General features: G+C 34.2%; 2 protein-coding genes across 2 annotated transcripts; both read left to right on the forward strand.

The window, feature by feature from the left end:
- Positions 1-8,677: 8,677 nt before the first annotated feature.
- On the forward strand, positions 8,678-10,460 carry LOC134279253 (demethylmenaquinone methyltransferase-like). The gene is made up of 3 exons (XM_062761609.1): positions 8,678-8,805; positions 9,452-9,676; positions 9,972-10,460. The coding sequence occupies exons 1-3, from the start codon at positions 8,689-8,691 to the stop codon at positions 10,458-10,460; spliced, it is 831 nt and encodes a 276-aa protein (XP_062617593.1). The 5' UTR covers positions 8,678-8,688.
- Positions 10,461-12,681: 2,221 nt separating this feature from the next.
- LOC134279254 (uncharacterized) lies at positions 12,682-13,782 on the forward strand. The gene has a single exon (XM_062761610.1). The coding sequence runs from the start codon at positions 12,682-12,684 to the stop codon at positions 13,780-13,782; it is 1,101 nt and encodes a 366-aa protein (XP_062617594.1).
- Positions 13,783-21,629: the final 7,847 nt, after the last annotated feature.

Consider the following 21,629-nt stretch of genomic DNA (forward strand, 5'->3'; position numbering starts at 1 on the left):
TATTGCCCTGTTCACGATTCGTTAAGCCTACTGGATTATGATAATCACGGTTCTTTATTTTATTTATTTACGTACATATTACGTATATTACATTTTTTGGTCTTTGACGCTTTATATTCCATCTATGTGTATTCCTGCTAAGTATATCCCATGTGTATTACACATATTCTACCTGTGTTCAAACAGCTAATTATTAAGTTTATTATCATTTTACAAAGGGACTTTCTAGAGTTTGTATGTGACTTTTGATTATCATTTTCTTTTGCCTATCATTTTGTGAATAAATTCTCTTTTTTAGGGGGGGGGGGTCAAAATGGTCTTAGTCTTGATTCGTTAACGAAGCCTAGCTCACCCCAAGTTCAATGATTTATTAGAATAATAAGAATTAGAGGCAGATAAATTTCCAATGGATTCTGCTATCTGATAAATAAAGTTTAAAGGTGCATAGACACAGATTTGAAGTTGATATTTTCTGTATAATATTATGACTTATATATTCTAATAACATTGCACACGAAAAAATATCAAAAATCTTATTTCATCTAAAGTTATTAAAACTTAAAATTTTTAGACGGGTTTGATTGACACATCCTTTCACTTTCACAAATTTTAATTTCGCATTATAATTATAAAGAATAACCGAATTAATGGATACTTCATATAAAGAATGTTTTTCATGAAATTGTTAGATCATTATACTTAACTCAATTGGCCACGTTTTTTTCGTTTTAAAGAGGCTGGGGGTGGCAGCCATTTTCAGACTATTTTGATCTCCTTTAAAAGAGGAGCTCCATATAAAGATATACAAACATGATCAAATTTTAAAACTAAAATGTATGAATTTTTTCATTGCCAAATGAGAGTTGACAGCCTAAGATACCGTATCTAAAAAAATAAGTTAAATCTGGTGGTTAATTTGTGGTTTATTTCTTGACCCCCCAGCCTCCTTAAATAATCCCAAATCAAGCATGGCCAGGAGCAAACAACAGGTATGACTTGTTGAAAGGGAGTAGCTACTCCTCCATGGCACCTGATTCCATATTTGTTGTAAAAGAGGCCCATGTTTGCTCTGCATCAATTTTGCATTATCCCAATTAAATCTCACCCTTCATCAGAATTTATCAACATACAGGTATTTAATTCATGAGCAATGCATCATTTTAACTGCATTTGGAGGTCAACTTTTTTTCTTCTATAGGCATCAAATATAATAAAACATTAATCAAGTGGGTTCTAGCTAGTGAATATCCTACCAAGCCACTTGCTTTACGTCCCACCAAAATACTTACTATCATTCCAATAACTGCGTGTCTCTTTGCTTGATCGACCGTGATAAAAATTCACAAATTGGTTACCGTATCATTCATCGCTTGGATGTTTGATTTGAACGAAATCAATACTACTTTGCATATAAAAACAGAATCCAACAATACCCCGAAACACTGACCAATCGTATTGAATGATTGTATACCAGCTCGGCATTTGTAGTCACCGGGAACACGTGGTCAGCCAAAGCCCGTTTACTATCCAGCAAAAAGTACGTGCCATATTTCTTGTGATTTGACCGAATGGAGTTAATTTTGATACGAATGAGAATATTCAAAGCATGAAATAAGTAAGACTATACTTTGAAACTATTGTAATATATATATTATACTGTAATAAAAAATCACAACACCGAATTAAACTCAACCGGTTTCATTTCCAATCTTCAGGAGTTATACTGTATATAGCGATCAATTCCATCATTATAAGGATTGAAACTTGTTTTGCCTGTCCACATGTTATTATTGTTTACTGCATTCTCGTGAACAATCATTCAATACGATTGGTCAGTATTGTAAGTGGTATTGCTGGGTTCTGTATTTCATATGCAAAGTAGTATTGCTTTCATTGAAATCAAACATCCAATCGATGAGTAATATGGTAATCAACATGTGAAATTTTACCATGCTGGGTTAAGCAAAGTCAGACACGCTGTTATTGGAATGATAGTATATTAGTTAAGGAGAAACTTAGGAGCTTTGAATATCAGTATATTGAAGTTGTGTAATCAGCTGTCGATACTTCAACACTCCAAGAAACTTTAAAAACTTAGAAATCGCAAAATTTTATTACCAAAACCGATAGCATCAAAACTTCCGACTTTTTTCACTTCATACAATTATCCCCAATGATAAAACATTGATGAATTGTCGGAATTCCAAATAAATGTTCCAATCCCACCCTCTATTTCGCTATGCTGTAGATTAACCAATATAGATTTAGCTTAAAAAGTTATTTTAAGAGGATGTTTGCGTACGTAAAATATGTTGTCTTAAATTTGGGCGGATTTTTCATAACAAGCAAATGGAATGAATGTATCCAGTTTGCCCACATCTCTCAAAAACGGTAATTCGTACATGTACCTCCTTAGCCTCTTATTTTTTTAAAGAATAAAATATAAGTATCAGGATAATTTTTTACATGATTAAAAATTAAAGTCTGTTAAAATACTTTAATTTTTTTCATTATTTTACTAGACACCTAAAGTCTGAGAAAAAAGAAAGTTAAACTTGATTATGATATAATAATAGATGAAATATGTGTGGAAATAAAGAATAGCTTTCGAGCTTTAAAGTCTATTAAACATTACAAAAAGGAGCAAACACGGGCCTTCAAAACATCAAAGGTGGGGCAAGGTGCCATGGAGGAGTCAGCTTTCCCTGCCGACCGGTTACAACCGCCGTGTGCTCCTTGTCCTGATCTTGCGTCAAGAAGACAACATAAAGTCGTTTATTATAGGCCTTGACCTGAGTTCATGCAGAATCCTGTGGGTTGCTTGGTTAAGTTTTATATCCTAGATCCATTTGACATCCGACTACTTCTGAATAGGACTAACTGGTAAGTTCATAAGTTTGATTCTCCATGTTTCTATTGTGAATAATATCAGTGACACGATCTACATATCAGTTTACAGGTGTGTATATCATGTTCCTTGTTAAAGTTGCTTGGTCCGATTCTAATCGCTAAAAATATATATTCGTTTTTCTTCTTGAAAAATAATTGTCCATAAATTGTTTAAACTTTCGTCAAATTATATCCCCAAAGTCTTTTTCTTTTAAAAGATATCAAAATTCAAAAGTTAAAAAAATAATTTTTGTTAGGTCACACAAAAAATAATCCTATGTTGATCATTGTTGATATCGCGTGAAATCACCTTCGAAAAATTAAATTTATCGCATACATGTTTATCTCATGAAGAACGAATCCGATCATTTTTTTTTCACAACAAAGCTAAGTACATATATTACCTGTACACGGACAATATTTTAGCTCCTTTAAAAAATCATTTAAATATCTGATTTTCCTTTATTCTTTAAATATGCATATGAATATAAAAATTACTATGGATTATATTCAATTAATTTCTTAATTTTGAAAAGATGTATTATGACTAAGGCTTCTACTAATAGTGAAAAAAAAATACTCGGGTTTGAATTATCTTCATTATTAGATATATCCGATAAACTTATTTTTTCCATAATTGACTTCACAACAGATCTTAACTTCCGTCAGGAACTACTGTTTGTCAATAAGGTTTTTGATCTGCATTTTCCATGTAAGGATTGTTGTAATAAACTATTAAATCAATCTTATAATTTATTTTTATATATAATCTATGTAATGACGAACTTTTATTGTGTAAGATAATATGTGCCTGTTTCGGGTTAAGCGGCTTTAAAGTTATAAAAAGCGGGTTGCTTTTTATTTTCTTGATTTTCAGCTTATCACATTCATGTTCAATTTACTGTTATCATAATTATTACTTAATGTATAACAGGCTTATGTTTGTTTTAAAAACAATTTCCACTTGTTTCCATTCTAAATGACCCCGTTTTGATATTCATGGAAAAAAACTTACAGACTAAGAAAGAATTAAGTTTATGATGCAGCATTTTTGAGATAATTTTTTAAAATTTATTTTCAAAATAAACTTGTTTTTATATAATCGTACGGTGGAAGATAATTCCTGTTGATTATATAAAAATTATTATTATAATAATTACTATGCGAATGGTGCTCATAACAAATCACAGAGCGAATCTTTGTCATAAAATGAAAAGATTTCCTATGGAAATTTGACAGTGGTAGGGATAAGCTTTATGTTGCAGTTGTTGGTACATGTACAAGTCCTTTTCCTGAATTATATTGTCTGGAATATTATTTCGATTTACACCAACGATTTTTGTCGTTCAATCCAGGTATTACTTAATGTTCTTTTGCTTTCCGAAGCTTTTACAGTGGTTTCCGAAAATAAGCTATATATTTTAATTCAATTATTGATATTAAATCTACCTTTCAACGTCCGAAACAGTCCTTTATGGCTTTAGAATGTCGATTTAAATGATTCCCATTTCGATCAACGTCCCTAACCACGGACGACCTTTGGAACCTTTGAAAGATAAAAATATCAAAAATAGGAGTATGTTTAGTTATCCGATACAATTTTGAAGATGCGTAAAGAAATAGAATAAAAGAAATAATACTGGGTATTCCAAGTTAGCGACAAAAAAGCGGAGGCATAATCGAAGGTTTTTACAATTCATGGATCTTTAACTCTGTTTTATCTATCAACATTTTTTCAAGCAGAAAATTACATTTCTGCAGCAATATATGTCACATACTGCATAAAATCTTTTTTTCACAATTACTACTAAATATCCAAAAAGTATTGAACAAAGTTTGTGAAAGGAATGAAATGTGAAAAGACATTTAATGGAGTGAAAATGTGAAGTACAATTATAAACGGCGCTAGGCATGGAAAAAAATAGCAAGAAACGCTGAAAATAAAACGATATTAGCACAATCATACAATGCTAATAGACCATAGTCCCGATGTAAGCAAGTTTTCATTTTAATCATTATTCACCTTGTGCAAGTTAATATCATAGGTACAACTATTGCCAATCCCACTGTAGTATCGCCAACAGACTTTTATTTATCTAATCACTCTCTGACGGACCTGGAAATATTTCAGATATTTTTTTTTTAAATCAATAACATAAAAACTGCTTTTTCCATCTAGAGAACTTTTTTTAATGTTGTTGAATACATGAGTACTCGGGATAAATCCTCTTTTCACAAAATAACAAGGTTTTTTTGTGACCTTCATTGTATGATAAGTAACCTCACACTAATGTTAAATGCCTTTTTCTGAATAATCTAAATAAGAACTGCACACTTCAGCTCAACTTTTGTAGAGAAGTCATGTTTTCGTTTTTTGTTTCGTAACCGGTACTTGATGTATTCTAAGGAATCCATATTTCATGTTTTGGAAGTAACCACTAGGTTATGTTTTGGAAGTAACCTTAATGTTTTCTAAGTAAACCCTAGTCCCTTTTTTGTAATTAATCGATACTTGATGTATTGTGAGGAAACCTTATTTTATGTTTGGAAAGTAACCCCTATAGTTAATATTTTCTAAGTAAACCGTAGTTTGTCTTTTTTGTAAGTAACCCTGCTTGGTGTTTTCTAAGCGAACCATTGTTAACGTTTTGTGTTTTCAAATATCTGAATTTTTTTGGAATAGATTTGAAATTGTTAAATACAATTTTTAACTATGAGTAAAATTTGAGAGCCACTATAAAAATGTCCACTTAGACATGATCCGGAGGTCCGGGTTCAGGTCTGGTTTACCGCACCGCGTCCAACTAAAGACATAATCACTGGAAGTGCCTTTCCCGGATATCGAAGTGAAACTCACGAATCTCCCGGATTGGGTAAAAATAAAAGGATAGATCCAATTTTACAGTACATATAGGTGATACGTAATAGCAGAAATACAAGTGTAGGTTTGACGTTTACTAGTCTTTGTAAATAAAAATCCTGCTATTAAGTGTGCCAATACATAGCATTTGTACAAAATTATACGTATTTATCTGCAAAATGCATCGATTAGTTAATTTTTCAAAAAGTGACAATTTAAATGCGTAATTTACATATAGGAAGAGGACGTAATAATTTTTTTTAAAATCTTGTATACCAATTCCTTTGTGATTAAATTACAATGAAATATGTTCAAATCAAAACAAGCGAAAAACAAGATGCCAACAAGATAATAAGTTTTGTAGAAGTTTTGAACTATTATAAATATCAACAACATCAACACAAAAAACGTAATACTTTTATAATTTTTTCACTGGTGATAAAATAAATCTTCATTTAACTTTAATATAAATAAATCAGAAAAATGAAAATGGTGCACCCCTGAATTGAAATTTAAATGCCTTTGAGACATTATTTCACGGTTAGAAAACTTTTTTGAAATATCTGCTATATATAAGATACTATTTTAAATTTAAAATATTTTCGAGCACTGGTTGCTGCGAGAGAAGCACTCGGGTGGCATTTGTTAGAGGAAGGTAGGGGCCTCAAAAGCATTTTACAATATTTATATATACTTATTGATAATGTAAATAAATCTTATTTGGTAATTTTGTTTTGTAGAAAAAAACCCTTGCAATTAACGTTTTCATACGGATAAATCTCTTAATGAATTGAAAAGCATTCATGTTAAAGGGAATTTATAGATCAAGAATAAAACTTAAATGTTAATAAATCAACATATCAGTTTATTAAATATTCAAGAGCATGCTTTACGCATGAAAGATTTTTAAAACCAGATAAGTGATTGACACTCAAGTTGCTGAAACAATAATATCAGCAGTCTCGTTTAATCTCATCATTTCAAAAGTTCTGTGGTCGATACAATGAACTTGTCAACAATACAATTAATCAGTAAGTCAAATGCTGACTGGTGGTTTTTATACTTATTGTTTAACATTATATTCACACTGAATTATCGGCAGATTTTTCAGTTATTTACCGATTATGACACAGAGCACACGGCGGGTGTGACCGGTCGGCAGGGATGCTCACAACTCCATTGCACCTAATATCACCTCTGATGTTTTGGAGGTCCGTATTTGATTTTCTCCAATTGTGTATTGTTTGATCGACTTTAAAGCTTGAATGAAACATATGGAGATAACGAACAGTAATCAAGATCAAAAATCCATAAAACAATACAAAATAGGAGCAAAGCAAACATGGACCTCCAAAACATCAGAGGTAGGATCAGGTGCCATGGAGTAGTGAGTATTCCTGCTGACCTGATCTTTTTCTCTATAATTTCATTCAATAAGCAGGGCCTGTCGACTTAAAAATAATTCTCATATCCTATATTTCTTATATTAGTTAATGAACTCCACATAAACTTCCCCTACCTGAGAACATTGACAGTGACGTCAACACGTAACCCAAAACTTCTTGAATTATTATCGGTACTTGCGGATATTGATATTTTAGAATTCTTAATTGCCTTCCTTGACACGGACCTCAGTTTTCACATTCAAAATACTCTAACTTTTCCCTTCTATGGCCGATACAATGACCTCGTCAGCAAATACAATCTATGATTAAGTCAAATGTTGACTTGAGTTTTTCAAAATGTTAGCCCATTAATTACGAACTGAAATGTGAAAGTATATTTCTAATCATTTTTCGACAATGACAATTAGCACAGGATGAGTGTGGCCTATCGACAATAGATACAAACTACTCCAAGGCACCTGATCCCACCTCTGATTATTTTAAGATCCATGTTTGCTTTGCGCTTCATTTGTTTTGAATGTATGGAGGTGTGAGCTTACTGTTCGTTATCTCTATATATTTTATTTTAATGCCGAGCACTTGGCACAGGAACCGTCACTTCCTGTACGAAAATTTACGTCCTGACCGGTAACACTAAGGTTACGTTTGATAACCTGAATTAAACGCCCTATTTCTTGAGTATCTTGACCTGATTTTTGCAGAATTTTTTTTTTTGATAAAAGATGTACAAAAAATCCCAGAGGTTTATTGCTGACAACTCTTTTCCATTCATTCATTCATTCGTTTCAAATGTTTTATGCCTGGTAATATTTAAATAAAAGTATGACAGAATTATTTGTAAGACTGCATCAACGGAGCACAAAATGTCCTTTGAAGTCTCTTTAGTTAATATATCAAAATACCCTTGTTATATATGTACATCTATAAAATATTTCACACTTGGGTCATTGAATTCAGCATATGCAGTTTAAATCAGAATCTATTACGATCCCCGTGGGAGTTTTTCACTCCTTTTAGACACTCCGCTCACCGGTGAAGGTCTCGTTGATTGGTCGATTGTCAAATTTAAAGATACATTTAACTGTTCCTCTACAAAATTATTCAATTCATACGAGACGTCATTTCATGACTTTATTCCTCCTTCGAGATCATTGAGCGAGTTTTCATCAGCTTGTCTATATGGGGCCTGCCCTTTTAAAGTATTTACATATGATCAACAAAGAGTTGATCGTAAACCCGGGAAAAGTTTTAAGCCCTGTTTACAGTTTTCTATTTTCGCAGACTTTGTTAAGATTTATCACTGTTCATTATCACCCCCAACACCCCCAATGCCCCCCCCCCCTTTAAAAAAAAATATACATGGATACTAGTAAATTGGCAAATAATCCGCAAACTGACTCGAGCTCTTTCACAGTGTTGGTTTTTTTTTTTACTTTATTTGGAGCTTTGAATCATCTTTCTTACACACTAGAAATTATACTTCTATAAGAATATTCTATTGTTATTGCAGTGATCCTTGTGATTATCATAAAAATGAGCACCATGACGGACTATGACGAGGCGTCGAGGACGTACGACTCCGTCAGGAGGGCCCCAGACGCGCACCTGATCAAAAGTCTGATGGAAAACTTCACCGGAAAGTCTCTGGAGGCAAGATTGGTTTGATAAGACAAAATTGAATTATACATGTATCTGTTCACAGAAATGTGAACATAACTAACAATAGTAGAAAAAGTTACGTTTACGATGGAAGGTCAATTACAATGAAACTGGAAGCAAGGGTGAAAAACAATAAGTCATATAAAAACGAATTGTTATTTGTCTTTTCGTTTTGCAGTGTCTCTTAGCTTTCTTCAGCAAGTAGGTTTTATATTCGTGTCCAGTGTATGATCAGTCTTTTGAAAAAGGAACTGAACAACAGGACCTTGCTGTTGAAGCAAATTAAGTATAAAGTGTAAACCTTTCCTAACTTTTGTCACGATAACTGGGGTTTTCGCATTTTTTAAGGCAAACCTTATTTTATTATCAATAAAAATAATGTATCCATGTTTCATCATCTATTACTTTACAAAAAAGAGAACTTATTGAGACGGTACTATCGGTGTACTTGTCGGTGGAGAGCTGCAAATTTAGACCTTTATTCGACACTCGGGGCCATTGAACAGCAAGGGATCTTTTTTGTGCTTATACCGACTGCACGGGACCTCGGTTTATACGGTCTCATCCTAAGGAGCGGTCTCCATGCCCCGCAGTAGTTTTGAATCCGTTACTAATTTCACTTTTTATTTTAATCAAGGACATGGATATTATTGACATCGGCTGTGGGACCGGAAACTACTCGAAATATTTCCTCCAGTTCCAACCAAAAAGCCTCTCCCTGATGGACGCCAGCGTGGGTATGCTAAATAACGCTAAAGCCAAGTTAACAGCAGCGTGTAGGACGCAGATATCTTTCAAACAAGCAGTTCTACCAGAAATTCCATTCAAAGACAATTCCTTTGATGCTGGGATGATAAACCATGTACGTCTGAGGTTTTTAAAAAATGCTTTTATTAATATTATTGCTCTTTTAGGTCTGGAAAACGCAAACACAGTTTCATTTGCTTTTGTAGATTGTGTGATTTCGCCAGTCTAATTTTGTGACTTTCTATTCCTTCAAATGTTATTCAATTTTTATTCTATTTAACCCGAAGTTGTACAGAAAAACTAAAATAACGCTCTGAGAAGCTCAGAGATAAAGCAATATTTCTGAAACAAAAATTAAAAAAATACGGTTTGTAATTCTATTGCTTTAATTTTCTTTGTTTTTAATCTAGGTCTTGCATCATGTAGAGGTAAACCCTGATGGAAAATCATTCCCAGGCTTTGTTCAAACACTGAAGGAGGCCCATCGCATTCTGAAACCAGGCGGGGTCCTAACCATTATTGCTGATACACCAGAAAATATTGATGGCCATTGGTTCACAAGTCTGGTTCCAGAAACTACAAAAAGACTACAGAAGAGGCTACCTACTCATAAACAAATAAAGCAAATGCTTGAAGATTCTGGCTTCTCACTGAAGTCGACATATAAACCATTAATGGCATCGTATCTACCAAACTATGACAACATAGAGGGCCCTCTGTCTGAATCCTGGAGAGGCGTTAACTCTTTTTGGTCACTCTGCACGGAGTCGGAAATTCAAAATATGATACGAAACGTGACGCAAATGAAGAATGAGGGAACTCTCCAAGCATACTACGAGAAGCATGATCGAATTTATTCTGTCGGAGCTTATGAAATATTTGCAGGAAAGAAAATATAAATATGTATTATGCAAATATTGCAGGAAAATTAAACAAAACACAGGAAATAATTGTATGTTTTTTTCATGTAACGGATGCTAAATAAAGCTACTCCTTTGAAATGGGATGTTGTCTATATAATGCAAGGAAAAGGTATCAGAGATTGGAATATAATACTACACATAAAGAAGAAAAACACGAAAAATCTCAATAAAGCTGAGTTGTACAATTAACACAAGTTACAATGAAATCTTGTTTGAAAAATGCATTTGACTTAACCCTTTAACGGCCGGAGATTTTGCTATTTTTCCGCATAATTGCCTTTAAAAGTTCAAATAGAATTTTAGACATTTTCTAGTCACTTTTACATAGAGCAACCTATATATTTTCTGAAAGGTAAGATCCTAAAATATTTGATTATGCAGAGTAATTTGACGTCACGGTTGCCATGGCAACGATTGAGACCCATGATTGCCAAAATATGTGCTTTTCTCCCTTTATTCGTCCTTGAAATACAAACAATTTTACAAATAATGTTTCCAAACCAGAGGATTTGGTGTTACTATTAAAACAAAGCATGCATTCAATTAGTTTTTAATTTTAATGGTCAATTTTATTAAATAGAAAGAGTTTATACAATTACACAATGTCAGTACCTCATCCGTTCGACTTCGGCTTTACAACTGTCTGATTGTCGTAAGCAATTTTTGAATCGCTCTCCCTCCTACAGTTTTTACTGACTTCAGTAAAATTTGGTACACATGTGGAGCATACAAAGATGCACATTTTTAAAAAAAATTTAGTATTTTTATTTCAAGGAACAGTGTGTGTTGCCATGATTACAAAAATAGCAATTTTCAGAAAGCATGCATGGGTATTATATATTTATTTACTTTCAGTAGAGTGTTATCAATGAATAAAATTACCTGCCTAGTTCCAGCGATCTGCATATAAAAATTCACAATACCCTGTTATGTACTCGAACATGCAATATCATTAGTATATATCATTAAGTTTTATATGAATGGCATGGGGAGAGTATGACAAAGAACTATGCACATTAACTCTCGATTCCAGCCTACATTTTACATAAACACCTTCTATTCAATAAAAATGACATTATGCCATTAATTTTTTTTAATTACAAACATGACTTAAAAGTGAATGAATCATACTATTAATACCAGTGTCAAATTTTCAATTGCTCTTAATCACAACTCTTTGTATAAGGGTGAAGGGGGTGGGGTGGGGCTATAAGATATATGTCCACTGTAATTAAGTTTAAACATCACCAGATTTAAAAAATAGTTTTCAAATTTTCATTTCTCATGGATATGGATATTATTTTCAGTTTTCACTTTACTTCACTAAAGTAAAAAAATTTTATCTGTACACATACCCCCAGCTGTTTGTCTACTTTTACCACATCCAATTCTATTCGAATTGGAGGCTTTTATCGAAGAAAGTGTTGATTTCCCATATATAATACAAGCTTTAGATCCGCCTATAATCCCTACAATCAATTAGAGTTATTCCCCCTGAGTCAACTTCCGTTAATCCCTTTTCAATCAAAGAATCAATGAATGAGGTTGGTGCAATTTTAAAGGTCAATTTTTTGTAAAATTAGATATTTAAAAAAATAGTTAATGGCTATTATACATATGGATGTTTTTGTTATCTATTCGGTAGTTGTTTGCTGCAATCAATTTAAGTGTATTTATTCATGATTTCCCGATGATCCTTGATTTTATCATGCCAATTTTTTCTAGCGTCTGTTGTGGCCATTTTGCATAAAATTTGCCGACCACTAAATAAATAACTTTTCATTAAACAGATTATATCATGTAAGTATGTGATACGATATAAGGATTGCTAAGTCATTAATCTCGATCGTTAGGATTTATATCGTAGTGCTTTGGTTTATATTAAATTTTCTTTGTTTTACAAATTGATCAGACACGTTTCTATATCAAGGGGAGATAAAAAAAAAAAAAAAAAAAAAAAAAAAATATATATATATATATATATATATATATATATATATATATATATATATATATATATATATATATATATATATATATATAAGAATAGATTAGCATGTAAGAATTAACAGTTGATGAATTTCAATTTCTTTTCTAAGAAATAAAAAATAGAATAAAATAAATAAATAAAAATATACAATATATAAATAAAAAATTAATTAATTTTCTTTTCTGTTTCTTGCAATCAACGTACACGATGCCACCGAGAGCTAAGAAGCGCAGAATGGCTCAACCATCAGCGACTGTCTCACAGCAGCCACGAAGTAGTAGTCAGGCTACAGTGAATTCCCAGACGTACTCGTCGTCGGTGTCGGCAGGATGTCCAGTACCAATACCACCGGCCCAGGCTCCAGCAAATTCTTCTGTAGCGGAAGCTCAACCAATGTTGACAAGAAGTTCAGGGCAATCCCTTGCACTGCCTACGCCTGGAACACTGATTTCAACTTCAGCAGATGTGGGCACCACCCCTGTTTCTGTCCCATCAGTACATATGATTGGTACGAATGTTTCTAGCACAATCAAGCAACGTATTATTGGGGGGCAGTATATTGATTTGGCCACATTGGTAACACCAAAATCGGGGTCTGATGAAAAGAAATTAGTTATAAATAGTATGGGGGAGATAATTTCTAAAGATCTCAACTCAAAAAAGGTAGAAAACATAGAGCAATGGACTGATCTTATGCTCATATTTGCAAGCGTGTACTTGAGTGCACATCCCGCCAAGACCCTTGACCTGTTTAAGTACATACAGACCGTAAGAATGGGTGTTAGCAGGGGGGCTATATCTTGGAAAGAATATGATACTCAGTTTAGGCTGCGTAAGGAGCAAAATCCTTCATCATCATGGGGCGAAGTTGACTCAGAATTATGGTTAATGTACATGCATTCTGGCCCTGCTTATAACGTGACAAATGAACCCAAAACAAATAATGGTAAATGTTACAATTTCAATTTCAAGGGGTCCTGCGACAAATTTCCATGCACGTATAAGCACAGCTGTCTTCGCTGTGGCAGTAACCATCCACTGATACATTGTATTACTAGTGTACAAGCCCCAAACACTGGGTCTGCACAAACATTTCGCCAACAAAATTCAAATGGTCAATTCTTTGGACAGTCAGGTTTCCGTACACAAACCACCAATGCAAATACCAACTACATGTATAAAGGGTATTCCACCAATGCAAATACCAACTATAAGGGGTATTCCAACAGCAACACTCAGCGCCAAACCTACTCAAGACCAAGATTCCGCAGTCCGCAATCTATGGCGTCTAGGTTCAACTCTTATTAATTCACACGCCCTTAAAAAATGTCTCGTCCACTATCCTTACAAAATTGTAGCAAATCGGCTAATTCAAGGATTCTCTCAAGGGTTTAAACTCCATTATCATGGGCCCAGATTGAAAGAAATTGAAATGGGGAGGATACAGGGTCCCTTCACGCAAATACCAATTTCTAATCTTAGGTTATCTCCAATTGGGTTAGTGCCTAAGGGGGATAATTCGGGCTGGCGTCTAATAACTCACCTCTCTTTTCCGAAGTTTAGTAGTGTGAATTCCTACATAGATCCCTGTGAGACTGCTGTACAATATTCATCCTTTGATTCAGTAATTCAGATGATTGCTAAATTAGGGAAGGGGGCTTTCATAGGTGAGCGGGACATAAAATCGGCATTTCGACTTCTCCCAATATTTCCCGGCGATTTTGATCTTCTTGGTTTTAAATTTCAGGGTAATTATTTCATAGACAAATGTTTACCTATGGGATGTTCCATTTCGTGTAAGGTTTTCGAGGAATTTTCTACATTTTTGCAGTGGGCTACGATACAGCGATCTAAAACATCAACAATTGATCACTATCTTGATGATTTTATATTTGCTGGGAGGGATGCCCATTCTTGTCAAGAACTTATGTCGAATTTTCAAGGCGTCTGTGATGAAATAGGTGTTCCCATTGCCGAGGACAAATCTGAAGGCCCTACTATGGTTATGACGTTTTTAGGTTTTGAGATAGATACTTATCATATGTTAGTTAAGATCCCCAATTCAAAATGCGTGGAGCTACTGGGTATTTTACACCATCTCGTCGTTCAACGCAAGACAACACTCCAACAAATACTATCTGTTTTAGGTAAATTGAATTTCTTTACAAGAGCCATAAGACCAGGTAGGGCATTTCTGCGTCGGCTTTATAATGCTACAATAGGAATTTCAGAATTACATTATCGCATAAGGATAACTCAGTCAATGCGGCAGGACTTGTACATGTGGATTAGTTTTCTTGAGTCATTTAATTAATGGGACTGTGTATTTTTTAGATAATGAGTGGACGTCAGACAACATTAATTTTTATACAGATAGTTCTGGTTCGTCTTACTTAGGTTGTGGTGCTTATTTCAATGGGGAATGGTGTTTTTACCCTTGGCCAGAAACTTGGGCGTCCAATGAAGTACTTAGAGACATGACCCTTTTAGAGTTAGTTCCGGTGGTCTTGGCTATTTATTTATGGGGTAACAAACTAGCTAATGTAGCGCAGGCCGAGCTGCGGGGAAGTCGGCTTATACTGCCGAGTGTCTACATATTTATTGTCCGAGCGGTTTTTCCCTTAAGTTCCAACTTTCCTTAGTATTGTGCTGAATGATAAGTCCGTATTGAAGTTCACTAATTTATTTACATGTCTACACACAATATTTACACACACACATAGTCCACATTTCACAGTAGAAATAATAGTAAAATAATCCAAATGAAAATACAGTATATAAAATCCTAAAATCCCGTAATCCAGTATAAATCCATTCTGAATCAATTCTATCAAAATCCTATAGCATCACTAACTTCAACTATCTCTATAGAATAACTTTTCTTCAACTCTCTAAACACAAAACTACAACAACTAAACTTCATCTACTCTACTAAATGATCAAAATGCGCTCATTTATATAGTAAACTGAGCCTCCACAATGTGGGGAGTGAAAATTCTACCTCCTCTAAGTGGGGAGGCAATACATAAAATTATACAAGGACCACCCGTGATTAACTAATTATCACTGTAATTAAAGGGCAATAAACTGACTATGCTTACTAATAGATAAGGTGATACAGCTAAATGGGAGATTAATAATAAGTAGCTAACAATCCGGAATCTGACAATCAACTAATATAAATTCTCTACAACTCTCCCCCACTTAATATTTGACTCCGTTCAAATAAAAGAAAAAAAACTAACTTAAAAACTAAGCTAAGCGAAACATTGAAAAAATTGAAACTGAAAAACATACATGACAGATAACAATAAAATCAGCAATACATGTACTTCAACTTGACATAATAAATCAAATAAAAGTAATAAAAGATTTTACAAATACATGTACAATAAAATCAATAAACAAAAAGCATTAATAAAAAGAAATCCGATTGTTCATCTGTGAATAATGTAAACCAAACAATAAAGACATAATTGACAATAAAATTCATATTACACATTCACAGTTAAGCATAAATTCACATATTCACATTTAAGTCAGTAACAATAGATTTAATCCTTTAATTCGACAATTCTCACATTTTGATTACGAAAGTGTTCTGGCACTTCATTTAAAATGTCAGTCGCAAATCTCACGAGGTCCACTTCATCAGGATTCACAGTTTCTGAATGTGAGATTTCGGTATCCCGAACAATTTCCAAGTTACCATCACTATGATAGGTGGTTTTCTTTGTCATTTTTAGGATTATGGTTTCCGTCACTGTTGTTGAATTTGGCATCGATTCCGCAACGCTATTTTCCGAGTCACTAGATTCGTTGAGGTTTGAATGCACATCCTCACTGCCATTTAAAATGTCTTCTAAAAAACCGCATTTACCTTGGCGTTGTTTGTTGAGTTCAAAAGCTCATTTTCTAACTCGGATCCAATGGACGGCCAATCTTCGTCTTCACTAATTGGATCGTACTCTGTTGATGGACGTGGTGGCGAGTTGACAGGAGTAATGTCCTCATACATGGCGCTAATGAAAACTGCTTTCTTAGCCTCGTTTAGTTCCTCCTGCGACATCTTCTTCTTCTTACTAAGTTTTACTTCGTTTCCAGCATTTTTGTCAGAAAGTTTATGACAACTTTGTAAATGTCTTTTAAGGCTGAAATTTCTTGAAAATGGACGTTGGCAATACGAACAGTTCACAATTAGTTGGTCCAAATGGTTTTCTCTTATGTGTCGTTGTAAATTATCTTTTCTTATAATATTTCTTCCACAAATTTCGCACAGCATAGCATCTCAAAAGATTTTCTTAGAATGGTCACAACAAGTAGCGCTTTGGTAATTTTACTTCACGGCCCCTGCGTGTCAAGGTGGTGGTAAGCTGCGACTCCTGATCCACGTTCCTTTCATCCTTTTGAAGTTTGGTCGTTTCCGTATGGGGTATCGAGACACTTGGGTCGGTCTGGTCGGGGAGCGGCAGACTAGAAACGTCAGGGTCTTCTGGCTCAGCATCATAATTAACACCTGATAAAGTTTTACTGCTGTGGTATCGTTTAAGGTTGTCTGAGTGAATGATAACGGGTTTCGAATTTTCCGAGTGTTTAATCTGGTATAATACATCTGATAGTCTTTTTGTAACAATCCACGGTCCAGTCAATTTTCTAGCCAATTTTTGTTTCGTTCCTTCCACAATTTTCGGTTGACTACGGCGCACTAAGTCTCCAATTTCATACGTTATTTCTCGTATATTTCTGTCAAAATTTCGCTTCTGTCTCTCGGAATTAATTATGTTCCCCAAACGAAGTTTGGGAACATATTGTTTTTACTCTGTTTCTTATTATTATTATTATTATTATTATTATTATTCTTTTTAAGGTCTTCCGTCTTCACGGAAGACCTTATAGTTATTGCTCTGTTTCTTATTATTATTATTATTATTATTTTTCTGACACGATTTCTCGACAACTACTGGATAGAATTACATGAAATTTTCAGGAAAGATGTGTTGTAAGATATTCTTGAAAGTTCCAAGAAAGTTTTTGGAAATTCCTCTCTGGTGCCAAGTTCTGGACCATTTTCCTGATTTTAAAACGACATTTTGTCCTCGATTAAACTCAAAAACGGTAAAAGATATCAATGTGAAACTTTCAGAGTTTATAGATGATGATCAATGCTTTCCAGGACGCAACTTTTCGTTCGTCGTCAGTACTTCCTGTCGCTACCGGAAGCCAATTCAAAAAGTCCAAATTTTCAACTTTCTTTGTTTTTCAATATTTTTCATTTATTTTTGGAATATTAATAGAGACACTTCTATTGATGCTTACTATATAAGTTGTCTTAATATTGGTTAATCTGAACTCTAAATATTAATATTTGAAAATCTGAAGCGGGCCCAAGATGGCGGCTGTCTCTGTCAACTCCGACATTTCGCGAGTAGGGGCTTATGGAGGCAGCTGAGCGTTTGATTAAACCATTCTGACATAAGAATACATGAAATGCAAAAAACTACTTGGACTCTCACGTAGTAGTATGTTGCAATTCAGTGTCAATCTTAAATAACTTAATTTACGTTTCACTCCTTTAGTGTTACTGGGCTAGATACGATATGTAATGTGTACAATGTGTTAAATATACTTTCCTAACGCCGAAATAAAATAAAGGTGATAAGAATGTTTTATTTAATTAATTTCATTGAAGCTATTGCACCTCTTTAATAGATCAGTACAAAGAAAAGGTGCGAATATTTACGCGTGGCGTTTGACACGAAATTATGAATAGTGGCCCGACTTTTATGATTCTTAGACAGGTGTACTGTTGCAAAAGTATACACAAGTATATTTAAAGCAGTATTCCCAATAGCTAATTGGTTCGCGCGTTGGTTAGAAAAGAGAAAAAAGGCGCATTCACGTTGGCGACCTGGATTCACTCCTCCTTGTGATCAAAATTTTGAATCACTTTTTGGTTCGATTTTACAAGTTTTTTTTCCTGAATCGGACGGAAGACCTCTCGTTGCTCGCAACGAGATCGTATCTAGTTTCTTCTTATTTCTTCTCCGGTACTTTTTTGTCCGCGAGTGTTCTCAGAAACTGTTCACCCAACTGAGCTAAAACCGTTTTAGGGTTAATAGGTGTGTTGTGTAGGTGTGCGGAACGAAGGTCATTTTGCGCGCATACGCCTGCACGTGCGGGCGCGTGAAATGACTGAAATGACTAATATATTTAATATAGCCATAACTTTAACATTTTCCGATGAAATGCTTTGAAACTCATTATATAAGGATATATTAATAGTGTAGATAATGTGACACTGTCAAATTAGCAAGAACTCACGCGCATTTACGTGCGCTTCGCTCTGATTGGCTGAAACAAAAATCTCAATATCTTTTCCGTTTTTTGACGAAATGGTATGAAATTTAAAATATAAGCATACTTTAAGATGTCCTACAACATGATGTATAACATTTGTCATGAAAGCATGCGCATGCACGTGCGCTGCAATCTGATTGGCTTAAACTTCAAATGGCTGTAACTCCCTTGTTTTTCAACCAACCACGATGAGATTTAGAACATAGACAGACACAATAGACTCCTATAAGAAGTTACGGTCATCATGCACATGCATGCACGCGCATGCACGTGCGCTTTGCTCTGATTAGCTGAAACAAAAATCTCAATATCGTACTTGTTTTTTGACAAAATACTTTGAATTTTAAAACATAATCATACCTTAATACGTCCTAAACTATGATATATAAAAGTTTTCAAGAAACCACGCCCATGCACGTGTGCTGCGATCTGATTGGCTTAAACTTTAAATGCCTATAACTTTTTTGATTCTCAACAAAACAGGATGAAATTTAGAATATGAATAGATATGACGGATTCTTACATTATGCTACTATCAAACTTGAATGCAAGGACTTGCATGCACGTGTGCGCGCGCAACGCGTTAAATGACCGATTTACTTGATATAGTCGTAATTTTTTTTTATGTAACGTTTCAAAATTCAAAGAATAGAAACACATTAAAAGTGTAGTCACGATGATATAGCTTTCATGCATTGCACCTTCGCGCGCGTGCAATGATCAAATGACTTGTATACTTGATATGGCCGTTACTTTTATATTTCTTTATGAAATGCTTTGATGACCTTGACCTTTGACCTTGACCTTTGACCCCTTGACCCAAAGGTCACAATCCAGCTCAAGTTCGTAGATGTATTTACAAACTCACTTTAACAAATGCTTAGAATAAAAAAGTCAACCCCCCCCCCCTTCTCCTTAAAAAAAAAAAAATCAATAACAACGTAGAAAATTTCTCTGAAACTCGATCAACACCTGGGATCGACATAAAATTTCACTTAAGGTGCAGAAAAGACTTCATAGAAAGTTTCCTGAAAGTTTTACGGTAAGTCTCTAAAGTATATAGAAATTATGAATTTTTACGGCAAAAATTACAAATTCTGTCGTGTTTGAAATTTAAGTGCAGACGAACAAAGATATGATATAAACCTTTTAAAGCCTATTTCTCCAGATGTCGTTAATAGCATTCAATTCTACTGATATGAATTAATATTTTAATACCAAGCATTCTTCTTTTATTTCACCATTGAAATTTATCTGAATTTTTTTTAGAATTACACAATCCCCAGAAATAGCGAGTTTCGGTATATTAAAAAGCAATACACGTTTCTTTCCAGTAAAACCTCACGTGTTTGAATTCATGAAAAAATATTGATAAGGGGGTGTTAAACAATACCTGTCACCTTAGCTGACACCAAAAAACCAGGGTACGTACACGACATTTTCTGATTTATTTGCATATGCAAACAGGGCTACCCTCAAATCCACGTGTTTTCCATGTCTTTATAAACATCACAAAAGCACCCCAGGAAGTAGCCTCCTATTCCCTGGAGAAATAGTTCCTGTCAAAAAACTTTATTTATTTATAGAGTAGATAAAATTTCCTAGGCACAGGTACCAGAGTTGTCAAACTGGCCTGGAAGGAAATTAAAAAAACTCTCAAAAGAAAGGAAAATCGGCTTAATGTATGGACCTACAATTGACTAAGTTCATTTTGATTGGTCAATTACCGGTGTGGTACCCCTAGTCGCCTTGAACCCAGTCCTGTCTTTCTGAAGAAAACCAACTCCGAGCCCGATGTAAAAATCTTAGTAGAGAAATGAGAATTTGAATTTTGCTGTTTTATTATGTTCCCCAAACGAAGTTTGGGAACATATTGTTTTTACTCTGCTTCTTATTATTATTATTATTATTATTATTATTATTATTATTATTCTTTTTTCTTCTTATTTCTTCTCCGGTACTTTTTTGTCCGCGAGTGTTCTCAGAAACTGTTCACCCAACTGAGCTAAAACCTTTTTAGGGTTAATAGGTGTGTTGTGTAGGTGTGCGGAACGAAGGTCATTTTGCGCGCATACGCCTGCACGTGCGGGCGCGTGAAATGACTGAAATGACTAATATATTTAATATAGCCATAACTTTAACATTTTCCGATGAAATGCTTTGAAACTCATTATATAAGGATATATTAATAGTGTAGATAATGTGACACTGTCAAATTAGCAAGAACTCACGCGCATTTACGTGCGCTTCGCTCTGATTGGCTGAAACAAAAATCTCAATATCTTTTCCGTTTTTTGACGAAATGGTATGAAATTTAAAATATAAGCATACTTTAAGATGTCCTACAACATGATGTATAACATTTGTCATGAAAGCATGCGCATGCACGTGCGCTGCAATCTGATTGGCTTAAACTTCAAATGGCTGTAACTCCCTTGTTTTTCAACCAACCACGATGAGATTTAGAACATAGACAGACACAATAGACTCCTATAAGAAGTTACGGTCATCATGCACATGCATGCACGCGCATGCACGTGCGCTTTGCTCTGATTAGCTGAAACAAAAATCTCAATATCGTACTTGTTTTTTGACAAAATACTTTGAATTTTAAAACATAATCATACCTTAATACGTCCTAAACTATGATATATAAAAGTTTTCAAGAAACCACGCCCATGCACGTGTGCTGCGATCTGATTGGCTTAAACTTTAAATGCCTATAACTTTTTTGATTCTCAACAAAACAGGATGAAATTTAGAATATGAATAGATATGACGGATTCTTACATTATGCT

Source organism: Saccostrea cucullata, unplaced genomic scaffold (assembly GCF_032062105.1).
Source record: "Saccostrea cucullata isolate Sc308-1 unplaced genomic scaffold, CSIRO_AGI_Scuc_v1 ctg1592, whole genome shotgun sequence".
Classification (NCBI taxonomy): Eukaryota; Metazoa; Mollusca; class Bivalvia; order Ostreida; family Ostreidae; genus Saccostrea; species Saccostrea cuccullata.